This window comes from Diadema antillarum, unplaced genomic scaffold (assembly GCF_040938485.1).
Source record: "Diadema antillarum isolate AM-2024a unplaced genomic scaffold, OU_Dant_1.0 seq00000122_RagTag, whole genome shotgun sequence".
In the NCBI taxonomy this organism is placed as follows: Eukaryota; Metazoa; Echinodermata; class Echinoidea; order Diadematoida; family Diadematidae; genus Diadema; species Diadema antillarum.
Genome location: NW_027271202.1, coordinates 1,190,973 through 1,212,360, shown reverse-complemented (window position 1 = coordinate 1,212,360; position 21,388 = coordinate 1,190,973). Strand labels below are relative to the sequence as shown.

At 37.7% G+C, this 21,388-nt stretch overlaps 2 protein-coding genes across 2 annotated transcripts in view; both read right to left on the bottom strand.

Annotated features, from left to right (window-relative positions):
- Nucleotides 1-200: 200 nt before the first annotated feature.
- Nucleotides 201-7,231, bottom strand: LOC139727213 (calcium channel flower homolog). Its single transcript, XM_071638169.1, has 5 exons — nucleotides 7,062-7,231; nucleotides 4,351-4,423; nucleotides 3,307-3,432; nucleotides 2,164-2,271; nucleotides 201-430 (listed from the first exon to the last, which is right to left on the bottom strand). Exons 1-5 carry the CDS (start codon nucleotides 7,186-7,188, stop codon nucleotides 310-312), a joined length of 555 nt encoding a protein of 184 aa, XP_071494270.1. The 5' UTR covers nucleotides 7,189-7,231; the 3' UTR covers nucleotides 201-309.
- A 6,109-nt stretch (nucleotides 7,232-13,340) lies between these two features.
- LOC139727197 (uncharacterized) overlaps nucleotides 13,341-21,388 on the bottom strand; it is a 32,111-nt gene continuing 24,063 nt past the window's right edge. Inside the window, exons 9-14 of the mRNA XM_071638155.1 lie at nucleotides 20,690-20,756; nucleotides 19,557-19,680; nucleotides 16,954-17,078; nucleotides 16,102-16,149; nucleotides 14,841-15,034; nucleotides 13,341-13,701 (exon numbers count right to left, since the gene is read on the bottom strand). Of these exons, the coding sequence (XP_071494256.1) occupies nucleotides 13,341-13,701; nucleotides 14,841-15,034; nucleotides 16,102-16,149; nucleotides 16,954-17,078; nucleotides 19,557-19,680; nucleotides 20,690-20,756 (919 nt within the window). The remainder of the gene's footprint in view (nucleotides 13,702-14,840; nucleotides 15,035-16,101; nucleotides 16,150-16,953; nucleotides 17,079-19,556; nucleotides 19,681-20,689; nucleotides 20,757-21,388) is intronic.

Here is a 21,388-nt window from a genome sequence, read left to right as displayed (position 1 = left end):
TTGAAGCAGATTAGAAACTAGCATGAACATATCTTACACCAAAGAGCTGGCACAGAAACATTAAACCTTATACATGTTACCACTAGTAAGACAAGCGTGTGTACTAGCTGTACTCTACCCATACCAATCATTACATTCAAAAATTGATAACAAAATTTCATACTCCCTTTTCAGAAGATGGGGGGGGGGGGGGTGTCTAAGATGTCAGCGATCCGACATATTGTGGCAATCAATAAGGAATGCAGTGAGCTGAGTAGAGTCGTACGACATCAGTGATGCTGCTTCAGGGAGTTGTAACCATGGAGACACTCAAGGGATGAGAGCACTCTTACCGAAGGGATCCTGGGTTTGGGCGTCTGCCCCCGAGGGTGCTGGCTGCATCTGCTGCTGCTGCTGCTGGGCTAGATGAGCATTCTTCACCGCGTCACCCCTGGGAAAAACAGAGGAGGAAAGGGACCATTCTTGAACACGTTTCAGGTGCTCAACTTCCCCTTTACTTCTCCACATTCAAGACTTTAACCAAGTCTGTCGAAAGGCAATCACAAATAGCACACGTAAACAAACAGGAATGACACAAAAGACAAAGCTGAATGAGGAACATTAATGATGGATCCACTCTTAGTCAAGAGTTTGTAGCATGCATTGAACAGAAGACTTGTATGTTACATGGTGATTCAAACATCACAACACTTTTTTTCTTTCTTCTTTTTACAAACTATGGTAGAGCAAAGGTTTCTATGCAATATTCTTAAAATCACTTTTGAAATATATGTCTCAATGCCGGAAAACTCCATAATACCACTCCTACTAATAACTCATCACAGTACAGATATACACCATCAAACAAGCAAGCAAACAAACAAACAAGCAAACAAACAGAAAAAGTTTCTACATTTGGACGAAACATTTTCCAGTGTCAAGATCACTAATCATGATAATTTAAACACTTAATATCTATTGATATTGGGCTTAAACTGTTCTTAGAATCAGTGACAAATGTCAGTGGTATATGAATAAGAAACTATCATATAACATCATGTAACATTTTATGACATTGTTGGTAAAAAGTTGTTCACTGATACATTTTTGGCTCACTGTTCTGTTAACGTCACGTTTCTCATCAACAGGCAATTCTCTACTGATCTTTCTCCGAGGAAGCAACAAACAATCTTGACTGGCTTCTGTGCTAAATAATGAAAAACTATAACTGTCTTTGAAGGTTAATGGGGAAGTCACTCTAAAGAGGAAATACAATTTGACTATCAAAATTAACAGACTAAAATAAATAGATCAATGACATTTTGAAGAACTTCAGACACCTCATAGGCTCATATGAGAGCTGAAGTATTGAAATATCAGCAAATAATAAAAATCTGAACTAGATGTTCAACATGCATCATCCATGGCTGTCCTTGTCAATCTACTAAGAAACAATTTGTAATTAAAAAAACACTGTGTTTCTGTTGTGTTTGCATTTAGAAAACCAAAAATACTATTTATTTTAATATTTCAAAGTACAAAATTTGCTCTTCACTGGATGACTTTTAACACCATTAGTCCTTGACATAGCACTTGTAGTTATCACAACTCTTATCTCTCCAGAGAAAATGAAATACCTGCAAAGTGCCATTTATTTATTACTAATCAGCACCGTCATGCTACAGTGCCTTAGTGAGGGGTCACAGTCAGGGGTCATAGCCAAAAACCTTTATAAGGAGTAAACACTCAAAAACCTACAGTCAGTAGTCATAGACAAAAGCCTTAGTCAGGAGTCACAGTCAAAAGCCTAATAGTCAGGAGTCATAGTCAAAAACCTTCATCAGGAGTAAACACTCAAAAACCTATAGTACGTAGTGATAGACAAAAGCCTTAGTCAGGACAGCATTATATCTGTAAGATGCTGTTTCTTGCAATTTACTCAGAATTACATGATCATGACTGTGAGAATGGCCGAACAGTGTCGCTCATTTTGGGTTGATTTCTCTTTATCCATTTTCTTTCAATACTCAATCTATTTTCTCTACAGTTTGGTTTCTTCTGCTGGGGAACAAAAATCAAGACAAACAAGTCAGTTCTACAGCATCTTGCCCTCTTGCCACTTTCATACTTGACATGCGAATAATTTGGCGTAACTAGATATGGGTGAATTCCACTTGTTCTTACTTTTTGCCGATAAAAACAAGTCCGTAGAGAACTCCTGTAACCATGATACCAAGACAAGCAAAGATTTGGCTGACCCCACGGCAGAAGAAGAATGGCACAATGGGTAGGCTGTAACACAAATGAGAAGCAGCAAATCATTTTCCATTTTGTTTGTTTTCATTTTTCAATTTCCAGTTGACAAGAAAAAGGTGAAGGAAGGATAAATACCTGGGGGCACAGGGTGTGCACAGTTTAACCCATAGAGGATGGGCTGATTTTGCTACAACATGCATTTCCCATAGACACTTGCCCGAGTATACTCGGGACTCGTCCTTAACGGGTGTATTAAACGGGAGTATTAAACTCCCACATTCAACATCTGCTTGGGAATACAGGATAAGAGGATATTGAGTACAGGACAGACGGGAAAGCGATATAAAAAGGAAATAAAATGAAATAACTGCAATGATGAAAACTATATGAATAAAAAAAATCAATTCAATTCAATTTCAATTCAATTCAATTGATTTCATAAAAGCAATACAGCCAATATTTTGTACAATAATCAAATGTTGAAGAAAACCATGAAAAAGCCAGCAGCTTGAAGATTGTGATTCCCTATATAGGGAATTAAAAAAATGGGAATCAGAAATGATTAAAGTAATAGCAATGACATGAATATCACTATTTTATCTACAATAATGTAATATAAACCAAACATCACATGAAACTTAAAGGTCACATTAGTGCTGATGATCATGATGATAATAATAATAATGATAATAATAATAATAATAATAATAATAATAATAATAATAATAATAATGATAATGATAATAATGATAATGATAATAATAATAATAACAATAATAATAATAATAATTATTATTATTACTATTATTGTTATTATTATTATTATTATTATTATCATTATTATTATTATTATTATCATTATTATTATTATTAATAATAAGAGGGAGGGGGAAGAAGCTTTCCAAAGAAATACTACAACATCACAATTCAGTTGTGTAAACACAAAAGCTAATTCTGGCCCATGATGGTTTACGTACTGGTCTACTGTGTAGGTGCCCTTAGACAATCAATGTTGATTGGAGCCATAGTGGTCTTGCTCTCAAAAAGAATGAAAACCTTCAGATTACTCACACAAGATAGAAGATAGCCTTCTGCCAGGCAGGTCGGCGCTCACTCCACTTGCTGACGGCATCTGTGATCTCCAAGAACTGACAGCAGAAAGGTGCTTCCAGGAGTATGACCAGAAATCCTAGAAGCCTGTGAAACAATGAACAGTCTTCCTGTTTGATTACTGCTCAACAACCTCAGCACATCTACACTGTATCCCTTTCCTGTTGCATGTTTTGATCATGTGGGTCAGATGATGGCAACTTCATAATGATGCAAAGATAATAATATTGTAGGTACCTGAGGCAGCCATTTCATCAATTCAAGAAACATGAGGTTTTCTACAAAATTGTTCTTCCCATAGTAAAGTACCCTTCTGTTCAATCTCTTCTGCAATCACATTCAGTTAAAAAAAGAAAGAAAGAAGAAGAATTCAATGACTGTTGGCCCCATGGCATCCTATAAACATTGGTCACATTCCTTGTCAAATCCAGATCTGTCATGCAGGCTCAAACTATCCTAAAGTTTCAACTGATGTATTTCTGTTGCCTATAGGTGAGAGTAAGAAGGTTATCATGTTAAGTTTTACAACAATGTAACAATATTCCAAGCTGGGACTGAGATATTTGCAAGACTTTACAATTGCAAAGCCATCATCTCTGATTCATTTATTTATTTTTTGCTCTTTTCAGGGGACATACCAGCATTTTGTTTTGATAAGGGAACATGTTCTTGACTTCATAAGCAAGATACATATACAGCCTAGTTATTTTATACTGTATGTACACAATAATATATTTAGCCAGTCTAATATTTTGCGAATTGGGACTTCACAACAATTTTGTGAATGGTTAAATTCACGATTTGGGGTACAGTTATGAACAGTGAGAAAAGTATGCATGCAAACTGCGTCAGGTTCAGAGTCAAAATTTATGTTGTTAAATTCGCAGATACAATGTTCATCTGACTCACGAAATGCATAAAAACAACAACCTCACGAAATAAATGGCATTGTATACAGTGTATGTGAAAGTTAGTGATGTGCAAAGAGAGATTCACAACACTCACATGATGTAGATTCCAGCTACAATGCACAAACCATGGATGGAAATGGCAGACACCAATCCCAGGACAATTCCCACTGTATGAAGAGAGGGAATAGAAAACATGCAGTCACACATCATGTATAAACTAAATGAGTTGAGACTCAATATTGCTATCTTCTAATCTACAAAGTCTATCGTTATCAGATTTCTTGCCTGCCTAGGGACTCTGCACTGCTGCTAGCAAGGAGGCAACTATAGTGACAGAAATCATACATCGCTGCATGTAGCGACACATGAGACTACAGATTTACTGACAGCACTGTGTCTTTCATGTTATGTCCTAGTTTAAACATATCATACTTATCCAATTAAAAGTTTTCATGCATATTCCTCACTAAGGGTGGGAAATGCCAAGCAACACACAATGGCCTAGAATACTTCCACTACCGTACTGACACTTTTTTTTTAACAATGTATATCAACCAAATTGCTTTTTGTGAGACTGATTTAATAAGTTAAGACTAACAGAACAAACTGCATATTATGCCAACATGATGTACGGTCAGTCCTGACTCTGTGGATATACAATGTACACACGCATAACTATCAAAAGTGAGAACCCACACACTGTTACACATAATATGGTGGAATACTTGCACAGAATATCACACGTTGACCACACATATTGTAATCTCTTGACATACATGTATGTATGGACTAGCTTCAAAGTTTGTTTTTTTTTCAGCTCTTACAATCTGATTTCTTCAAATTCAACATCAAATTTGAAGACTGCAACTTTTCAGCTGCCTTAAGATGAATTTAGAAAGTAAACGATGAAAAACAAAAATGTGAATTTCACAATAAATTGTTGTTACCAGGTTTGCTCACAATAGTGGCATATAATCGGGTGAAAATGGAATATGTCGAACTTCCCAACGGGCCCCGTTTCATGAAAAGTTGATATGATAACAACTCTTGCTGGAATGTCATTTGTCATGGTAATGACAAGAATGCAGCTTCCTGATTGGCTGTTGCTACGGGAAATTGTCATTCCAGCAAGAGTTGACATCCTAACATCTTTTATGAAACAGGGCCCAGGACTACAGTGTACCTAGGCCTAGACCTATGTCATTTTGCAAGTGCTATTCACCCCAACAATGCAGTTCGGTCGTAACTATTCATCACTTATCACATGCAAGAAAAAATGAAAACAAAACAGAAATACTCCAGACTTTTCCACATCACTCCCTTTCCTTCCCCTTTAAGTTTAATACATTCGATCAATTGATGCAATTATTGGGTAGCAGCTGTTGTTTCACAGACTGTGATAAATGGACTAGATCTATGATTGATACATCACGTCACTCTTCTAAAATGATAGGATTGCAGATTGGTGATCTATCACTATCAGTTAATATGCTGAAACAGCCCATGACCAAAGTACTTTGAAAAGTCTGAATTATCTACCTTACTTCCGTTTGAATTGGCTTTGAAATTCCATGAAACCGTCTGAATACTCTGATATGATCCATAACATCTGTCTTATAAGCCGATAGCTACAAGCAGCCGCTGTAGGGACAGCGGCTGCACCTCTCTTCCTTCGCAGACGTTGTCATTTTTCAGTGTGGTTGTGCGACTCCTTCATGAATATCTTTATTAATCGTGGAAAACTAAAATACAAGGAATTATCGTAATCTATGATAATCATTCAATAATCGGTATACGATTTTTTGCTTAATTACGTCAAAAACTCACCGAAATCTGTGGCTGAAATCAGGTCTGTAAACGTCCTTATTGCTTCACTCCTCATCTGCGTGTTATTTGAATGGCATTCACTCTCGTATACTACAACGTACAACGTAGGTAGTCGGAGAGGCGCCCTCTAGCTCTCCGACTACCTACGTTGTACGTTGTAGTATACGAGAGTGAATGCCATTCAAATAACACACAGATGAGGAGTGAAGCAATAAGGACGTTTACAGACCTGATTTCAACCACAGATTTCGGTGAGTTTTTGACGTAATTAAGCAAAAAATCGCGTACCGATTATTGAATGATTATCATAGATTACGATAATTCCTTGTATTTTAGTTTTCCACGATTAATAAAGATATTCATGAAGGAGTCGCACAACCACACTGAAAAATGACAACGTCTGCGAGGGAATAGAGGTGCAGCCGCGTCGCTTCGCGACAGCGGCTGCGTGTAGTTAATAAGCCGACAGCCACGAGAATTAATGTTACCTCTGTGGCGCATGTGGCTCTTCTGGTAAAATTACCACCAAATGAATCAATTACCATATACATAACAAATACTTACCAACAGCAGTTGAACAAAGGGAATGTGTGGTTGGTTAACCGCACCAGCGATCCCAACACGTAGAACGTTCTAGTTAATATTAAATTTACAGTAAAATTTATAAATTTATAATTTACAGCGCGCCCCGCCGTCAACAATGATTAAATTAAGTCTTTGAAATTAAACATCACCCAAGCGGCGACAAAATAGCTCAATCACTGATCACTGGCCGGAAATCAATCCATGACCGGCACCCTTACTACTTATACTAGATGATGAAGATCTAACTAGATGTCTAATTCTGTAGAGTCTGGATGATCAAAATGAATACGAGTGAGTGACGAGTGCACACAGCACACGGTGATTTCAGTATTCGGGACTACGCATGACAATGTTGTGCCTTATTGACTACTGTTTTTATCAGAGTGTACTTACTTAGGCCGGTAATCACAGCTACTATCCTCACAAAAAGCCTAAAACAGAAACCGGCCTCTTGCTGTGGTGCCTGTGCCTGCCGTTGCATCGGTGGCTGTTCATTTTCGAAAGTTTTGAAGTCTGACATCTCGATTTCGTGGCAGATTTGTTTTCATTCATTCGCCGGTCGTCTCTTTTTCTGCCTTTATACACACGTACACACACAATACAACCAAACGATCTTTGATGACACAATACGCGAATATTTCACAAAACATACACGTCATATGCCAAATGCGCGCGTGATGGCAGGATATGATACACAAAAGAGTCTTCACGGAAAACTAACCCTTTTGTGTCTTTATCTGTCGTGTGATCTGTCATTTTCATAAAGGGCACAATAAACTGCTTCTTTTTTTTTCCATAGGAAAAGCATGAAAGCGTCTGTTGCGTTTATTACAAAGCAGGAAAATATGTAGGACACACAGACATTCATATGAACTATCATTAAAGGCAAAAGAAATGCAAACAGCAGGTAGCCCTACATCTCATGATCACTTGATCGACCTGCGTTTTTCTGTAAACTGAAGATGACGTCAGTATAAAAAAAAAAAAATCAAATGCAAAAATCATATCATAGATAGACCAGACACTTCAACATACCTCAAATTTGACAATTTGGATACGAATGAGTCATTACAAAGGAATCTCCTCAGTTATCAAGAAACCACATCTTATTTGCTTGCCAATTTGTATATATCACTGTATATATGTTTAGTAGGTATAGACTATTTTATATACATCATTGTAATATATCACAAACATGTATTCTTTGATATTGTTATAACCATATTTTGTATTTATGTGTTGTACTCTCATACCCCGGAATGGGGTCGGAAGAGTCGAATAAAATCTAATCTAATCTATCACATGATTTTGAGAGCACTTGACCTTGAATCATATACAGTTGTAATTATACTTCTTTTAAAGATTATATGCCCCACTGGCTGTCAAAAGAGTGAAACAACAGTATACAATTTTTGTTTTCCTACATAGGTGAAGCCACTGCTATTCCCTGTCTTGCAATCATAACAAGAGTACGTTTCTTACTCAGGCACAAATAAAATTCTTCCAATTCTTAGAATGTCGAAAATTGTGTGAGTAGTCATCATGATTGTGTGACAAATGGTGGCAACTCGATCGATATGGGTCCCATCCACGAGGGATATGATTTGTTGACATACAAATGCAATTATAATTAGTGGTCATCACTTTTGTATATCTGACATTTAGTTCCAAACTATCCCATATTTGACTATTACATAAATACACGTCTACTTTTTGTTCTTTATTTGTAAACACTTATCTATATCTACATCTATGTACCTAATTATTCTTTCAGCTGTACATTGTATTGTATATTGAATGAAACTACAGATCCTTTCCCTTGTCTCTTCCCATCTTTCTCAATCTATCTTCTCAATCAAATAATTAAATCTATCAATCAATCAATCAATCAATCAATCAATCAATCAATCAACCAATCATTCAATTAAATCAAATCAAATCTATCACTCAATCAATCAACCAATGAATCAATCAATTAAATCAAATCAAATCAATCAATCAATCAATCTATCTATCTGTCAATTCATCTACATATCTACCATTCACCAGCTGTATATATGCACAAGTTCCCAAATATTAACTTCAACAAAAGAATCATACATGTATGCCTTTAATCAAAACAGGCCGATACACAGGAAATGAATGCACTATGATATTATTCATTGTACATTCATAAAAAAGGATTAGAGTGGTTTGAACATCAACTTAAAGGGAACACAAACCCAAAGAGCAATGTGGATTGCGTAAAAGCAGTAACATTAGTAGAACACATCAATGAAAGTTTGAGGAAAATCGGACAATCGATGCCAAAGTTATGAATTTTTAAAGTTTTGGTGTTGGAACCGCTGGATGAGAAGACTACTAGAGGTTATGACGTATGATAGGACCACAATATGAAGAAAATATAAAAGGAATTCCACAAAAATTCACTTTTCTAGCAAAATGAAAGAGTTCTTGACTAACTGCTTTCAGAAAGCAGGGGAATAAGTGCTGCCCCTAACATATGTCAGTATCAAGTTGATGGAATGTGTAATTTTCATGAAAAATGAATTTTTATTGAATTCCCTTTTTATTTTCTTTATATTGTAGTCCACTCATACGTCATAACCTCTAGTAGTCTCCTTACCCAGCAGTTGCAACACCAAAACTTTAAAAATTCATAACTTTTGCATCGATTGCCCGATTTTCCTCAAACTTTCACTGTGTTTTACTAATACATGTATTACTGCTTTCACTCAATCCACATTGCTCTTTGGGTTTACTTTCCCTTTAAAGGGGGAATAACAGCATTACTGCTATACTAATTCACTGCATGTGGTCGTGCTCTTATTTCAAGGTAGAGATAATGCAAAGAAGAAAAAGAAACAACACAAAACAAAGTTTTGCATTACTGAATGCTCCCCATCCAGAATGATATGAGTCATGACCAGCTGTTACAGGAAGAATAGATACACTGTAATCATGATGTGTCTGTGTAGATTAATTGTATCGACCCAAAATACAACTTATAGACAACACAAACAAGTCACACACTTCCAATCTCTCTGGAATAATAATTTTTATTTGACTTTACAGTTTACACTTTGCATGATAGATGAAACATTTCACAGTATATTTGCCATATTACTCGATGGATTGTTTGGCTCTTTGGCAAAATATCAAGCAGGGATGACAATTAAAGTTTTTATGTAACTGTTTGCACTGTTTTTATAACCTTTACTTAAATAAATCATTGCATTTCAATTTGGAAATCAAACGATGCCTGAAAGCTCAATAATATTTCTATGCAAGTCTGTTTCCAGCTTCATCAGACTGTCCTGAGAAATTCTTGCACAAATTCTGGGTGATATCCATGAAACATTAATTTCACAAATGAACAACTACGCTTCCGACTTACATATCTTAAGCAATGCACATTTCATTCAGAATTTTGTGACAGTAATGGAATAAATTGATGGAATGCATCATGAATAAATAAACATTAATTACAACACACACTGATTCATTTATAGTCACCAAGCTCCTTTGTATACTGAATATCAAGCAAAATATACAATGGCACACAGCTGTTTTATTTGCATAGATCATTGCTCTAATTCTGCTGAAAGTGTCATTAAGAGTTAAGTCACTAAATAAATTGAGACATTCCAGTGCAATATTCTCTCAGAGATGCATCATTATGCTAATATTCATGAAAAAAAAAAAGAGCTGCATGTTTTTACACACATATCATTAAATCACACTCAAATTATTTGCACAACATGTGAGACATCACTGCACTTGTGTAAATGGGAGAATAAGAGAAAATAGTGAGAATTGCAAGATGGGAGAATTAAAGAGCAGGGTAAGGTGAACATATCAAACTTACATTCCATCAATATTTCTTTATCTGTTTCATTCTCAGCAAGATGCATTTTGTGTGTATGCGTGTTTGTGGCACAACCATACAAGTACGAGAAATGTATTACAAGTTGTAGTTCACCTCTATGTTAAACTGAACTGAAACATTTACAGTCAAAATCTACAGAATCTATTGACAAAATTTTAACTACCCCAGTGAATTCAGAGTCATGACTTTACATGGTAGACTAAATAAAGAAAGTAGTTGAATTGATGAGAAGTATAAACTGTTAACAGGAATGTGGGTGATGATGTGAGTTGACCACATAGTTCTATGGTTGTCAAAGAAGAGATGAAGTATGCCTTAGCATTGTGGACCAATCCAATGGTTGTCAAAGAAGAGATGAAGTTTGCCTTAGCACTGTGGACCAATCCAAACAACAAGTGAAGATCAGTTCGATTTCTTCACAGCCCTTTCCTTCAAATCTTCATTAACATATACATACATCCTTACATATTGTTCAAAATATAATTTCATCTTTTTATAGCAGTTAGCTGATATGTTCAAGTGGTCTGAATATATACAATCTACACTGGCAATGCTATGAACCATTTACAAGACTGCCAATAGGTATAGAATGATAACATCAACTAAGATGTATTTCTATTGCATGTTAAATCAAGGAGGTGAGACACTCCCTGGTTATATCAAAGAATATGTAAAGTTTGTAAGCACAGCAAATAGTCCCCATGCTCTTTATGCAGTGAGTATGGTTGATGATAATAATATCGTATCAGGGCAATTGCCCCAGAGGATAATTACCCCCGCCTAAATATTGGTTAGTGATAAGGTTAGAGTAAAGATTAAGGTTAGGGTTGGGTTTAGAGAGAGAATTTGGGTTAGGGTTAGAATTAGAATTAGAATTAGAATTAGAATCAGGATTAGGATCAGGGTTAGGGTCAGGGGAAGGGCCTGGGGTGGGGTAATTGTACAGGAGGTAATTGCCCTAGACCCAATATGAAATGACTTTCCATATTACTGTGTATGTGGATGCGGAATGTACTGATAAGGCTGAAGTATTTACTGTGTTTAAACTTTGACATGAAACTGCTAATCACTGTCAATTTATCATCCAGTGAAAATAATGATGCCCAAAGCTATGAATAACGCTCTCCTTAGCATACTACTGGCCTAAGCGATAAAGCCGATTTGGGAAGTAATCCATTCAATCTGACATACCAAAATTCTCACAGACTTTACACATGAATCACAATGGCCTTGTGGTGTATGGGCTACGAATGTGAAAAAATGTCTTGAGTCACATATAGCAATATGCATGGAATTTCCATGTCTGTGCTTTCCCACATGCATTTGTAATCAAATATCACCATTCTGGTTCATGCACTCATCCTGTTACAAAGCTAAAGCAGGCAATACACTGCACTACCAATCAATCTCAGAAAAGGAAAATGCACACATATATGCATTTTAGTCTTCATTCTTATGAGTGGTAATGGGAAAACAAATAACAATAGAGAATATGGCTTTGACATGAACTTTTTATGAACTTATACATGAAAAAAAAAAATCAAGACGCAAAGAAACAGAAAAATATTGCCTCGAAGTAAAGACAAACTCTATTGCAGCTCATTTTGGCACAAGATTCACAACAGCTCAAGAATGAAGAGTTAACATTACAAAGAAAATATAATGCACTTATAATTAGGACACTGAGTATTTACCTCTCATATCTCATAAACAAAACAGAGATAACTCATAAGTACTGCTGCCTGATGTTACACTTAATCAATATGTTGTCCATTGGTAGGCAGACAGACATAGGTCTTAAACATCAGGAGTAAAAACAATCACTTTCCAAGTCACAACAAAAAATAACACTGATCGTGGATCGAAGTGTTAACAGGGTCAACAGTAACAAAAGCAAACAAAACAAAACAAAACTATAGATCCCTTGCACTGATTCATGTGGATATATATTTGTTCTCACTGTAAGAAGTGAACACTTAGGCCCTACACAATCACAAGGCATTCCCGCCCCGCCCCCCCCCCCAAAAAAAAAACAAACAAACAAACAAACAAACAAACAAAAAACTACAAGTAAATAATTATGTCATTGAATATCTTTGCACACAATTCCATTATTACCTGTGCATCATATGACTCTCCGGTCCACACACATTTTCTCAAGGTACTTCCTATGGCATTATGGAAGAGATCTAAATGCAAAAGAATGACATCTGCGTAAATCTTGCATTTCAATGATTCAGTGATGAAAGAAAATGTGTGTATATGCTCTGTGAAGAGTGACCTTAAGATATCTCTAAAAATAGATCAAGCAGTATGATTCTTTAGATGATCACATGATGTGAAATGAAAAAAAAAAAGAGTTGTTTTTGTACAACATGTGACATAGTCTCTGTCTGCCTGGTTCCTCTTCCATTCTGGTACACTTCTCATTCTTTGTGCGGTATGAAGGCTATTCCTGGTAATCACACATAAATAGCCTTCTAATAATAACTGCCAAGCTCAGTAAGAGTTGTGATAAAAATCACCTGCTAGTAACAACACAGCCAAGAGTTCAAAATACTTGGCTGGAATGACCAAAAGAAAAAGTTTTGTCCAGCTATTTTTCAAACATGTTTGGTGTGTTCTTGGCAGGGACCCTTCATCACAGTGACAGCTTGGTTGCAATGTTCTCACTTGGTAGAATCCTGATTTTCAGTAGACTTCACTTACAGTCTTATCATTGCACTGAGTCCTAATCCTCCGTAGATCTAGGATACAATGCTGAGTCCTCGTCCTCAGGAGAGCTATGTGACTACGCTTCCATTGCGGTGATGCTGCACGGTAACAGAGGACACACATTGCGTTGCTAGGGGATCGCTTCCCTTCTTGACCTCTGATGACACACCTTCTCCCTCTCCACCTCCATCGGACGGGATGGGATTTTCTTGACCCTCATAGTGGTCAGCCTCAGTCACCTTGATTTCCTCTTTGTCCTGTGTCAAACGGTACGAGTCATTTGACCGTCTGGCTTTACTCTCCTGCCCATGTTTGTCTGCTGTGTCTCCCTCACTCTCCATGATGACAGCTGTAGAACTCTTACCCAGGATCTTCATGGAGAAGATTTTAGCTCTCTTGTAGGCATGAGACAATGTGTAGCCAAGGTATCTGCAACAACAAAAAAAATGTCAAATGAAAGAAGAAATCGTCCAAAAACACATTAAGATAGAAGCTTCCCTAGCAGCACTATAATTTTTCACTTTTATGGCCCCACAATATCACTACAAGGGGCAAATATTTATTCCACATTTCTATCTGTAGATCATGTATCATGTATGTGACATACGGACATCAACTGAACTTGGATGAGGGGCTCTACATAATTGAAAATATTATTTTGAGGTTAGAAAACTCACTGTCTTCTAACAATATTTTGCTACATCAGGGTTGTACATAACTATAATTTGATATTCTAAAAAAACAGTTTTCCTAACAGAGGTTTGCAATGAGATTGAGACACCCAAAGTAAGAGCTGCTAATAAACGCTTTCGTAGTTGACAGGTCAGATATATCAAAATTCTCCTTTAATTGCATATAAATGAAACAGAAATAACCAATATAGATTTCCCTAGCAAAGTAATGTAACATAATGATAGAATGCAGAACATTACAAAAATTATATGTGTTTTACTACCAGGGGGGTGTTTCATAGAGCTGTTCGTAAAGTTACGAACAACTTACGAGCGACTGGTGATCAGTTCTGATGTGCTATACTTATCAGAATTTCCATAATTCAGCACAAGAACTGATCACCAGTCACTCGTAAGTCGTTTGTAACTTTACGAACAGCTTTATGAAACACTCCCCCCCCCCCAGTTCAGCATGATCTCATACAGAGCATGTCCCACATCACTTTACAAAATGTCTAACATTCAGTATCTTTCTCACAATGAAGGGTTTTGTAAGGGCATGCCAGAGTATTCAGCCTGACCCTTTGTCAGAACTATAATCAACTTACTTTTGCTCTACACAGATTTCTTATGCTATAAGCTCCAAAGAAACAGCTCACACATTTGTATGCTGCTGTAAAACATCATAAACTTTGAACATTTCATGCATTACATTTAATTGCTGCAAATTAACACCACACAAGTAATTTCAGGGCTATTAATCAAAATAAGTGCAGAAATATCATTATCAACAAAATTAAAAAAAGGTTAAATGAAAGTGGCCCGCACTGAAAAATGGACAGGGCGAAACGGAGCAGAAATTTCTACTTGTAGAGTATTTAAGCCAAACTGTCATACCTGAGACACGTCATCTCTAAGAGGACACAGAGCCCAATGGTGACGATGTTGATGGTACTAGAGGGGTAAGCCTGAAGTACAGCGTACACTGCTCCTGGTCCACCACCCATGGCTGAGAAGGCTACCAAACACAGCATGGCATCACGAGTGCTCAGACCCTGGTAGAGTCTCACTTTACCTTGCTTCAAGTCATACTACACAGAATAGGTGGTGGAGGAGAAAGAGAGGAGACACAGAGTGTGTTTAACCATGACATACATCAACAGCACTTTAAAGGTGCATAGTCCCGGTAGTGTAGAGGGCGCTGTTGATGATACTGCCGATCAACGTCAGCATTGATACCAAGATTACCGAAGTTGAGCTGTCATCAAGAGTAAAGTGCGTAGGTGTTGCTAAGTAATGTTGCCTTCGTTGTCTTCTCTGCGCATCGCGCAGTCTGTAGTAATGCCAGGGTGCGTGCATATGTGCTTGTTATTATGACATCACAAAAGAAGTTTGCTAAAGCTGTCATCCCCCTCAGCCGAATCATGAGCCGAACTGTGATCGGACCACTGACTTCGGACTCGGGGAAGTGGGCCACAGCATAAGCGCCACAGAGGAGTCGATAGCATAGGTCTCTATAGGAAACTTGCGCCATGCGCCCGCGTACGCATTTGACTAAAACACTGGGACCATGCACCTTTAACTCTGTAAACTATACTGATAACGGCCAACAAGGCAACTGTAAATGTGGAAATTTTCACGGTGTTAAAATTTTTGCACATTTCGCGCAAACTAAAACTAGTGCAAAAATAAACGCATGCAAATATTTTTCTTTAATATATGCTCCATTCATTGATGTCTTGATTTCTCGGAACTAAAAACAAGCAAAATTCATCTTACCCGGCCAAGCGCAAAAATTACTCATGCAAAATATCCACTTTTACAGTATGTCATAGCAAGAGTTAACTACTTGCCTTGAATACATATTATCTCCTTATGTGCATTGTAATAATTTAATTCTCCTCACTCTATCACATTACACAATATAAGACAAGGAAAGGGATTATTTTCAGCAAAACAGAGTGCAAACTGATACTGAGAGGATCAACCAACATGGATGCAAATAAACTTCTTCCTCTCCGCCCCCCTTTTTTCTTTGGTACAATTGTATGTGTGTATGCGTGTGTGTGTTTATGTTAAATGCTCAATTAGTGAGCTAAGGAGACAGGTTGTCTGAGCATTCACTGGTTGAAATGTCGTGCATCATACAATCACTTACAGTATTCTTGCAGACTTTACACCGCACTGCCTCTGGAGAATCATCCAACTAAAGAAAAGTGAGGAAAAAAAAACACATTATACACGTGTATATAATAGCCGTCAAATAATCAGCTTAACATAATATAAGTAAATGCAATACATAAAAATGAAAAATACATCTCATTATTGTTGAAAAATAAACATCATCCTCAACTTGAACCTTATTTCACATCATTTCAGACATGATTATGATAACCTTGATTGATAAAAGGGATGAAGTAAATGTATCAACATCAAATGTCAGTATCATAAAGAGCATCGTATTGGGCACCAGGCTGCACCCATTTTCAACTGAGGAAATATGGCCATAGTTCCAGCAATATATTCTAATGCTGCCCTAACAGCCAGTCCATATTATATAGATGATGACTGGTGGGTGAGGGAACATACCGAATGTTCCAACGGAAGGGTTTGAAATGCTATTGAGGGAGGTTATAAGTCCTGAGACGAAGTCAAGGGACTTATAACCTCCCGAAATAGCATTTCAAACCCTGAGGGTGGAACGTTTGGTACATGTTCCCGACAACAAAAGTCATCATCTGTTACATCATATGGGTTAGTCAAATACATAAAAGTCAACCACCAGCACAACGCACTTGATCGCTCACGTACAGCCAAAGTCACTGTGCGCGCGCGGTCCTAGGCCTTCTGTCATTTGTTACATGAAAATGTTTTCCAATGGGAGAACATTACAAAATTGTTCTGCCCATGGGCGAACATAACGAATGTGTCTCCATCACATGACTGTGTTTAACTAATCACTAACTGGTATTTGACTAACCCATTTAATATTACTTTTTATTTGCATTACCTCAAGCATCCACCTGCGAAGACACTCATGATGGACAAAGGCCATATCTCCCTTGCAGGTACAGGGTGTGATGAGAGGACCCAGGGCGGGGTTGTCTCTATCATAGCAAATCCAACAGTCTGGGTCTGGGCAGAGACCATTCAAACAGAATGTTAGTCATTCTACTGGTAATCAAAAGGTTGTCACAATGCATGGACGGCATTAAAAGACATGCTAATTGAATGAATGACCAGAATATTCAATAAACTCAATTGTAGAATTAGACATTAGCATCTTACAAACTTAGATGCATACGTTGACACACATTCCAGACCTTTGACCTCGTTTTTCTCCCTCTTCTCTTATTTCCATTCAAATTTCTTTATATCTTGTGACTTTCAATTCTCTTTGGTCATTTTTTTGTTGAGAAGCCAACAGAGGCCTGTTGAACCCACAAATGTAAACACTCCCACATATGTAAAAACGCCCACAAATGTAAAAATACATCGCCCACAAATGTAGAAAATCGCCTACAATGTAGGAAATGGACATTGCCCACAAATGTAGAAAACGCCCACTAATGTAGAAATGGTTCCAAAACATTGCCCACAATTGTAAAAATGACAAAAAATGGATACGTTTATAGACCTACTTCTTATTTAGAGCAGGGCGGCGCTTCTTGCAAAATAATGTGTACAAGTGCGTGTGTGTAACCGGGTATGGTGGGGAGATGTCATGTGTGTCTGTACGTGTATGCATGTCTAACATGTTGCGGTGTGCTGCGTGTCACACCTTTCCGGGCAAGCTACACGGGCTTGTTGCGAGTAGGGATTTTCAAGCACACAGGTCAATTTTCTGCGGGCGAACAAGGATGTTGGGGGGTTAATTGTTGCGAGTAGGGATTTTCAAGCATGCAGGACAATTTTCTGTGGGCGGACAAGGATGTTGGTGAGTTCCGTACTTGCGTCTTACCTGCTAGCACGCGTGAGACGCGTGCTACTTACCTGCTACTTGCGTGTATTTCTTTTGACCCTCAACATGCATGCAATTTTCTCGTTTAGCTCGCTCCACGGCCTGCAAAACTGACCAGCTACAATGGATATGGCAGTGTTGACATCAAATTCCTTGCCAGTAAAATACCCGTATATGCTCGTACAATGCCCGCAGATGACACCTGCTTCTGGTGCATAGGTATAAATCTACACCGTATGGGCAACCTACGTACTTATGCGGGTCAACTGCCTATGACTTGCGGCAGCTACGGGCTTCCTACGTACTGGTGTTCTGCGTGGACCTCTGCGGGCGATGTCCGCGACTCACCTAGAAAAAGTTTTGGTCAAGCTCAAAACTTGGCTGCTGGTAAATCAAACTTGCATGTGCACCTCCGGGCAACTACGGGCGAGATACATGCTAAGTACTGTCAGATGCTGGCCAACTGCGGGGAGCTCGTCGAAGCTCTCATGCAGGTCACAAGGAATACACGCAAGTAGCAGGTAATTAAGTAGCACGCGTCCAGTGCAGGTATAAGACGCAAGTACAGAACTCGCCAACTTCCTTGTCCACCCGCAGAAAAATTCTCCTGTGTGCTGGAAAATCCCTACTCGCAACAAGCCCGTGTTACTTGCCCAGAAAGGTGTGACAGGGAATTAAAATTTGTAAAGGCGCCCCCCCCCCCCCCCCCCCCCCCCCCTCCCTTTACAGAATTCCTGGATCTTGTGTTCAGGACCCCCCCTCCCCCCCAAAAAAAAAGAAAAAAAAAAAAGAAAAAAAAAAAAAAAAGAATTGAACTCACCATACACGAGCAAGGAGTACTACAGCCGAAATAATTACGGTCTACATAAACACCCACTAATATAGAAATACATCGACCACAAATGTAGAAATTTTCTTCATTTGTGGTTGATGAATGATTTTTTTTACTACATCAGTGGGCGTTTTCTACATTTGTGGGCGCTGTTCATTGTTACATTTGTGGTTGAAATTTTTACATTTGTGGGCAATGTTTTCTACATTTGTGGGCGATATTTACATTTGTGGGCGATGTATTTTTACACTTGTGGGCGTTTTAACATTTGTGGGCACTTTTACATTTGTGGGTTCAACAAGGCCTTTGCTTAATTAAGAGGCCATTAGCCAGATCAAGGTCAAAGCATAAGATTGCCTACTTTTGTACTTTAAAATTTTCTGAATAAAGCCATTCATTCCTTTACAAAGACCAAGGAAAAATTATTTGTGCTAACACTGTAATAATGGACACTCTTTTAACACACATGCAGGATGGTAGGTCAGAATACGTAGGGTTTTGTTGTTGTTGTTGCTCTTTCATTTTTCTATCACAGTAAGCAGTACATATATCAATATTGTTTAAAAACAGAACAAATTAAAGGAAAATGAACCGAGACACGAAGAAATAACACAGAATGAAATAAGGTAGCAGAAAGGTAACTACAACACAAATTGAAATGAAATGAAATGAAATACACCTACAAATGCTTTCAAACATGATGGCAAATACTACACAAGGAAATGAATACTGCTAAATGAAATGGAATTAATGAAATGTAATAAAATTGAATGAAATAACACAAACTGAAGTAAACACAATAAATCATAATAATGCTGACCTGTGCTGGTCCTACCACGTGACTGGGTGCTCTGGTAGGTAGGCATGACTGGAATCTCCTGTTTCCTACGGCAACTGAGCAGCGACGTACCTTCCTTACGTTCCCTCTGGACAGACAGAACAGGCTGTGAAGAGAATGAATGAAAGCAATGTACTTTTTTTGCCAAGTTAATACAGGATTATAAGTTGAAGATTGAAAGATTCATCAAATTCTACATTTTGTTTGATTACTGCGCAAAGTTTTGATGGATTCTTTTTTCTAAAAAAAAAACAACACAAAACTTCTTCTTTCTTTCTCTTCTCCTATATCATCAGTAAAGGAAGCAGAAATTTACAGGAGGCGCAGTCAGAACAAAGAATGCTCAAGTCTAGAAGATTATAATCCTATAATGAAGCTCACTAATAACATTGATAAACTAACGAATTGTTTAGTTGCAATTGCAGAAATAAATACGTGTGAAATTTAAACATACCATGTCCATTGTATTGCCAGTATACAAATGTTGTAACCAACTCTTACATGTTGAGGTACCAAAATGTACATAGCAAAAGCAGAGATTCCAACCCGAAGCATCTTTGAAGATGAGATTCCTCTCCCTGAACCCCCTTGCAATCTTGAGACTGGGGTTGCACAAATATGCATGCAATATTACATGTGTGTAGTAGACATCATGAGCATGAACAGTCCTTTGTGGCTAGGGTTCAGTTTGGGGGTTATTGATACTCTCTGGTACTTTCTTAACCTTGCTTTTGAAGGTATTTAAAAAACAAACAAACAAAGTTGGGCAGGAGAAAACTACACTTGCATATTTAATGAGAAGAAAATACATCTTGAGTAAGAGACACACAGCTAGAGCAGGAAAACTTCAAACTCAAGCAGTAGAGCAGAATATTTTTGAGAAAATGGCCTCAAAGCCGGAGAGTTCCTGCCAAAAGCAGAAGGGCTGGAGTCTCTGCAGAAATTAACCCTTTATCCCCTGAACAGCCCTTGGCAATACCTTTTGCCAGGGGGAAACTTTCTAATGTCACCTCATGAATACAGAAAGTTCAAACTTTTGTTAGTCTGCTCATCATGTGATGCTCATCACATTATCATCACATGGTGGTCACATGGTGGTCACATGTACTTACTGCTGGATGTTCCTCATCACTGTGATCCCTCAAGATGGTCTTAGGGTTCAATATCCACAACTTTTCAGGACTGACAGAGAAATAGCAAAGTTAGAAAACAATGGGAAGAATTACAATCCCAACAGTCAAACACCAGGAAGCAAAATCTTTTTTAAAAAAAATTAAAAATCATACTCAGTTAGTATGGCATTTTGATACGATACACATGAGGATGTGTAAGAACAAGGCTGTTTGGATAAAACTATGTCTACTTGTCTTACAAATTCTACTCTTTTTTTTTCAATAATAGTGCAAAGTTTTGTTGGGATTTTTTTCCTACAAAGAAACTAATTCTCTTGTGCAATATTAGTGAAAGGAGCAGAATTTACTAAGTGGTACAGCCAACACGAGGAATACTCAAATCCAGATGAATATAATCCTGTTAGGAAGCTCACACATAACTTTCACAATAATCAAGTCTACACAAAGGAGTTAAACATTGCATTGACCCAACACTGCCAGCCATTATATAACCCCTTGTATTTTGGGTCTTCACTGAATTGTCCAAACTTGAAATGTTTGAATGTTTGATGTCGCATTTGAAGGAAGTGTGCAAGTGTTGGTGCATTATCACAGGATAGACACTTTGCACCAAAGCACACAGGAAATGTAACCTTGACAGATAATAATCACTGTTTGTAATAGGTTAATTTCAACAAAAGT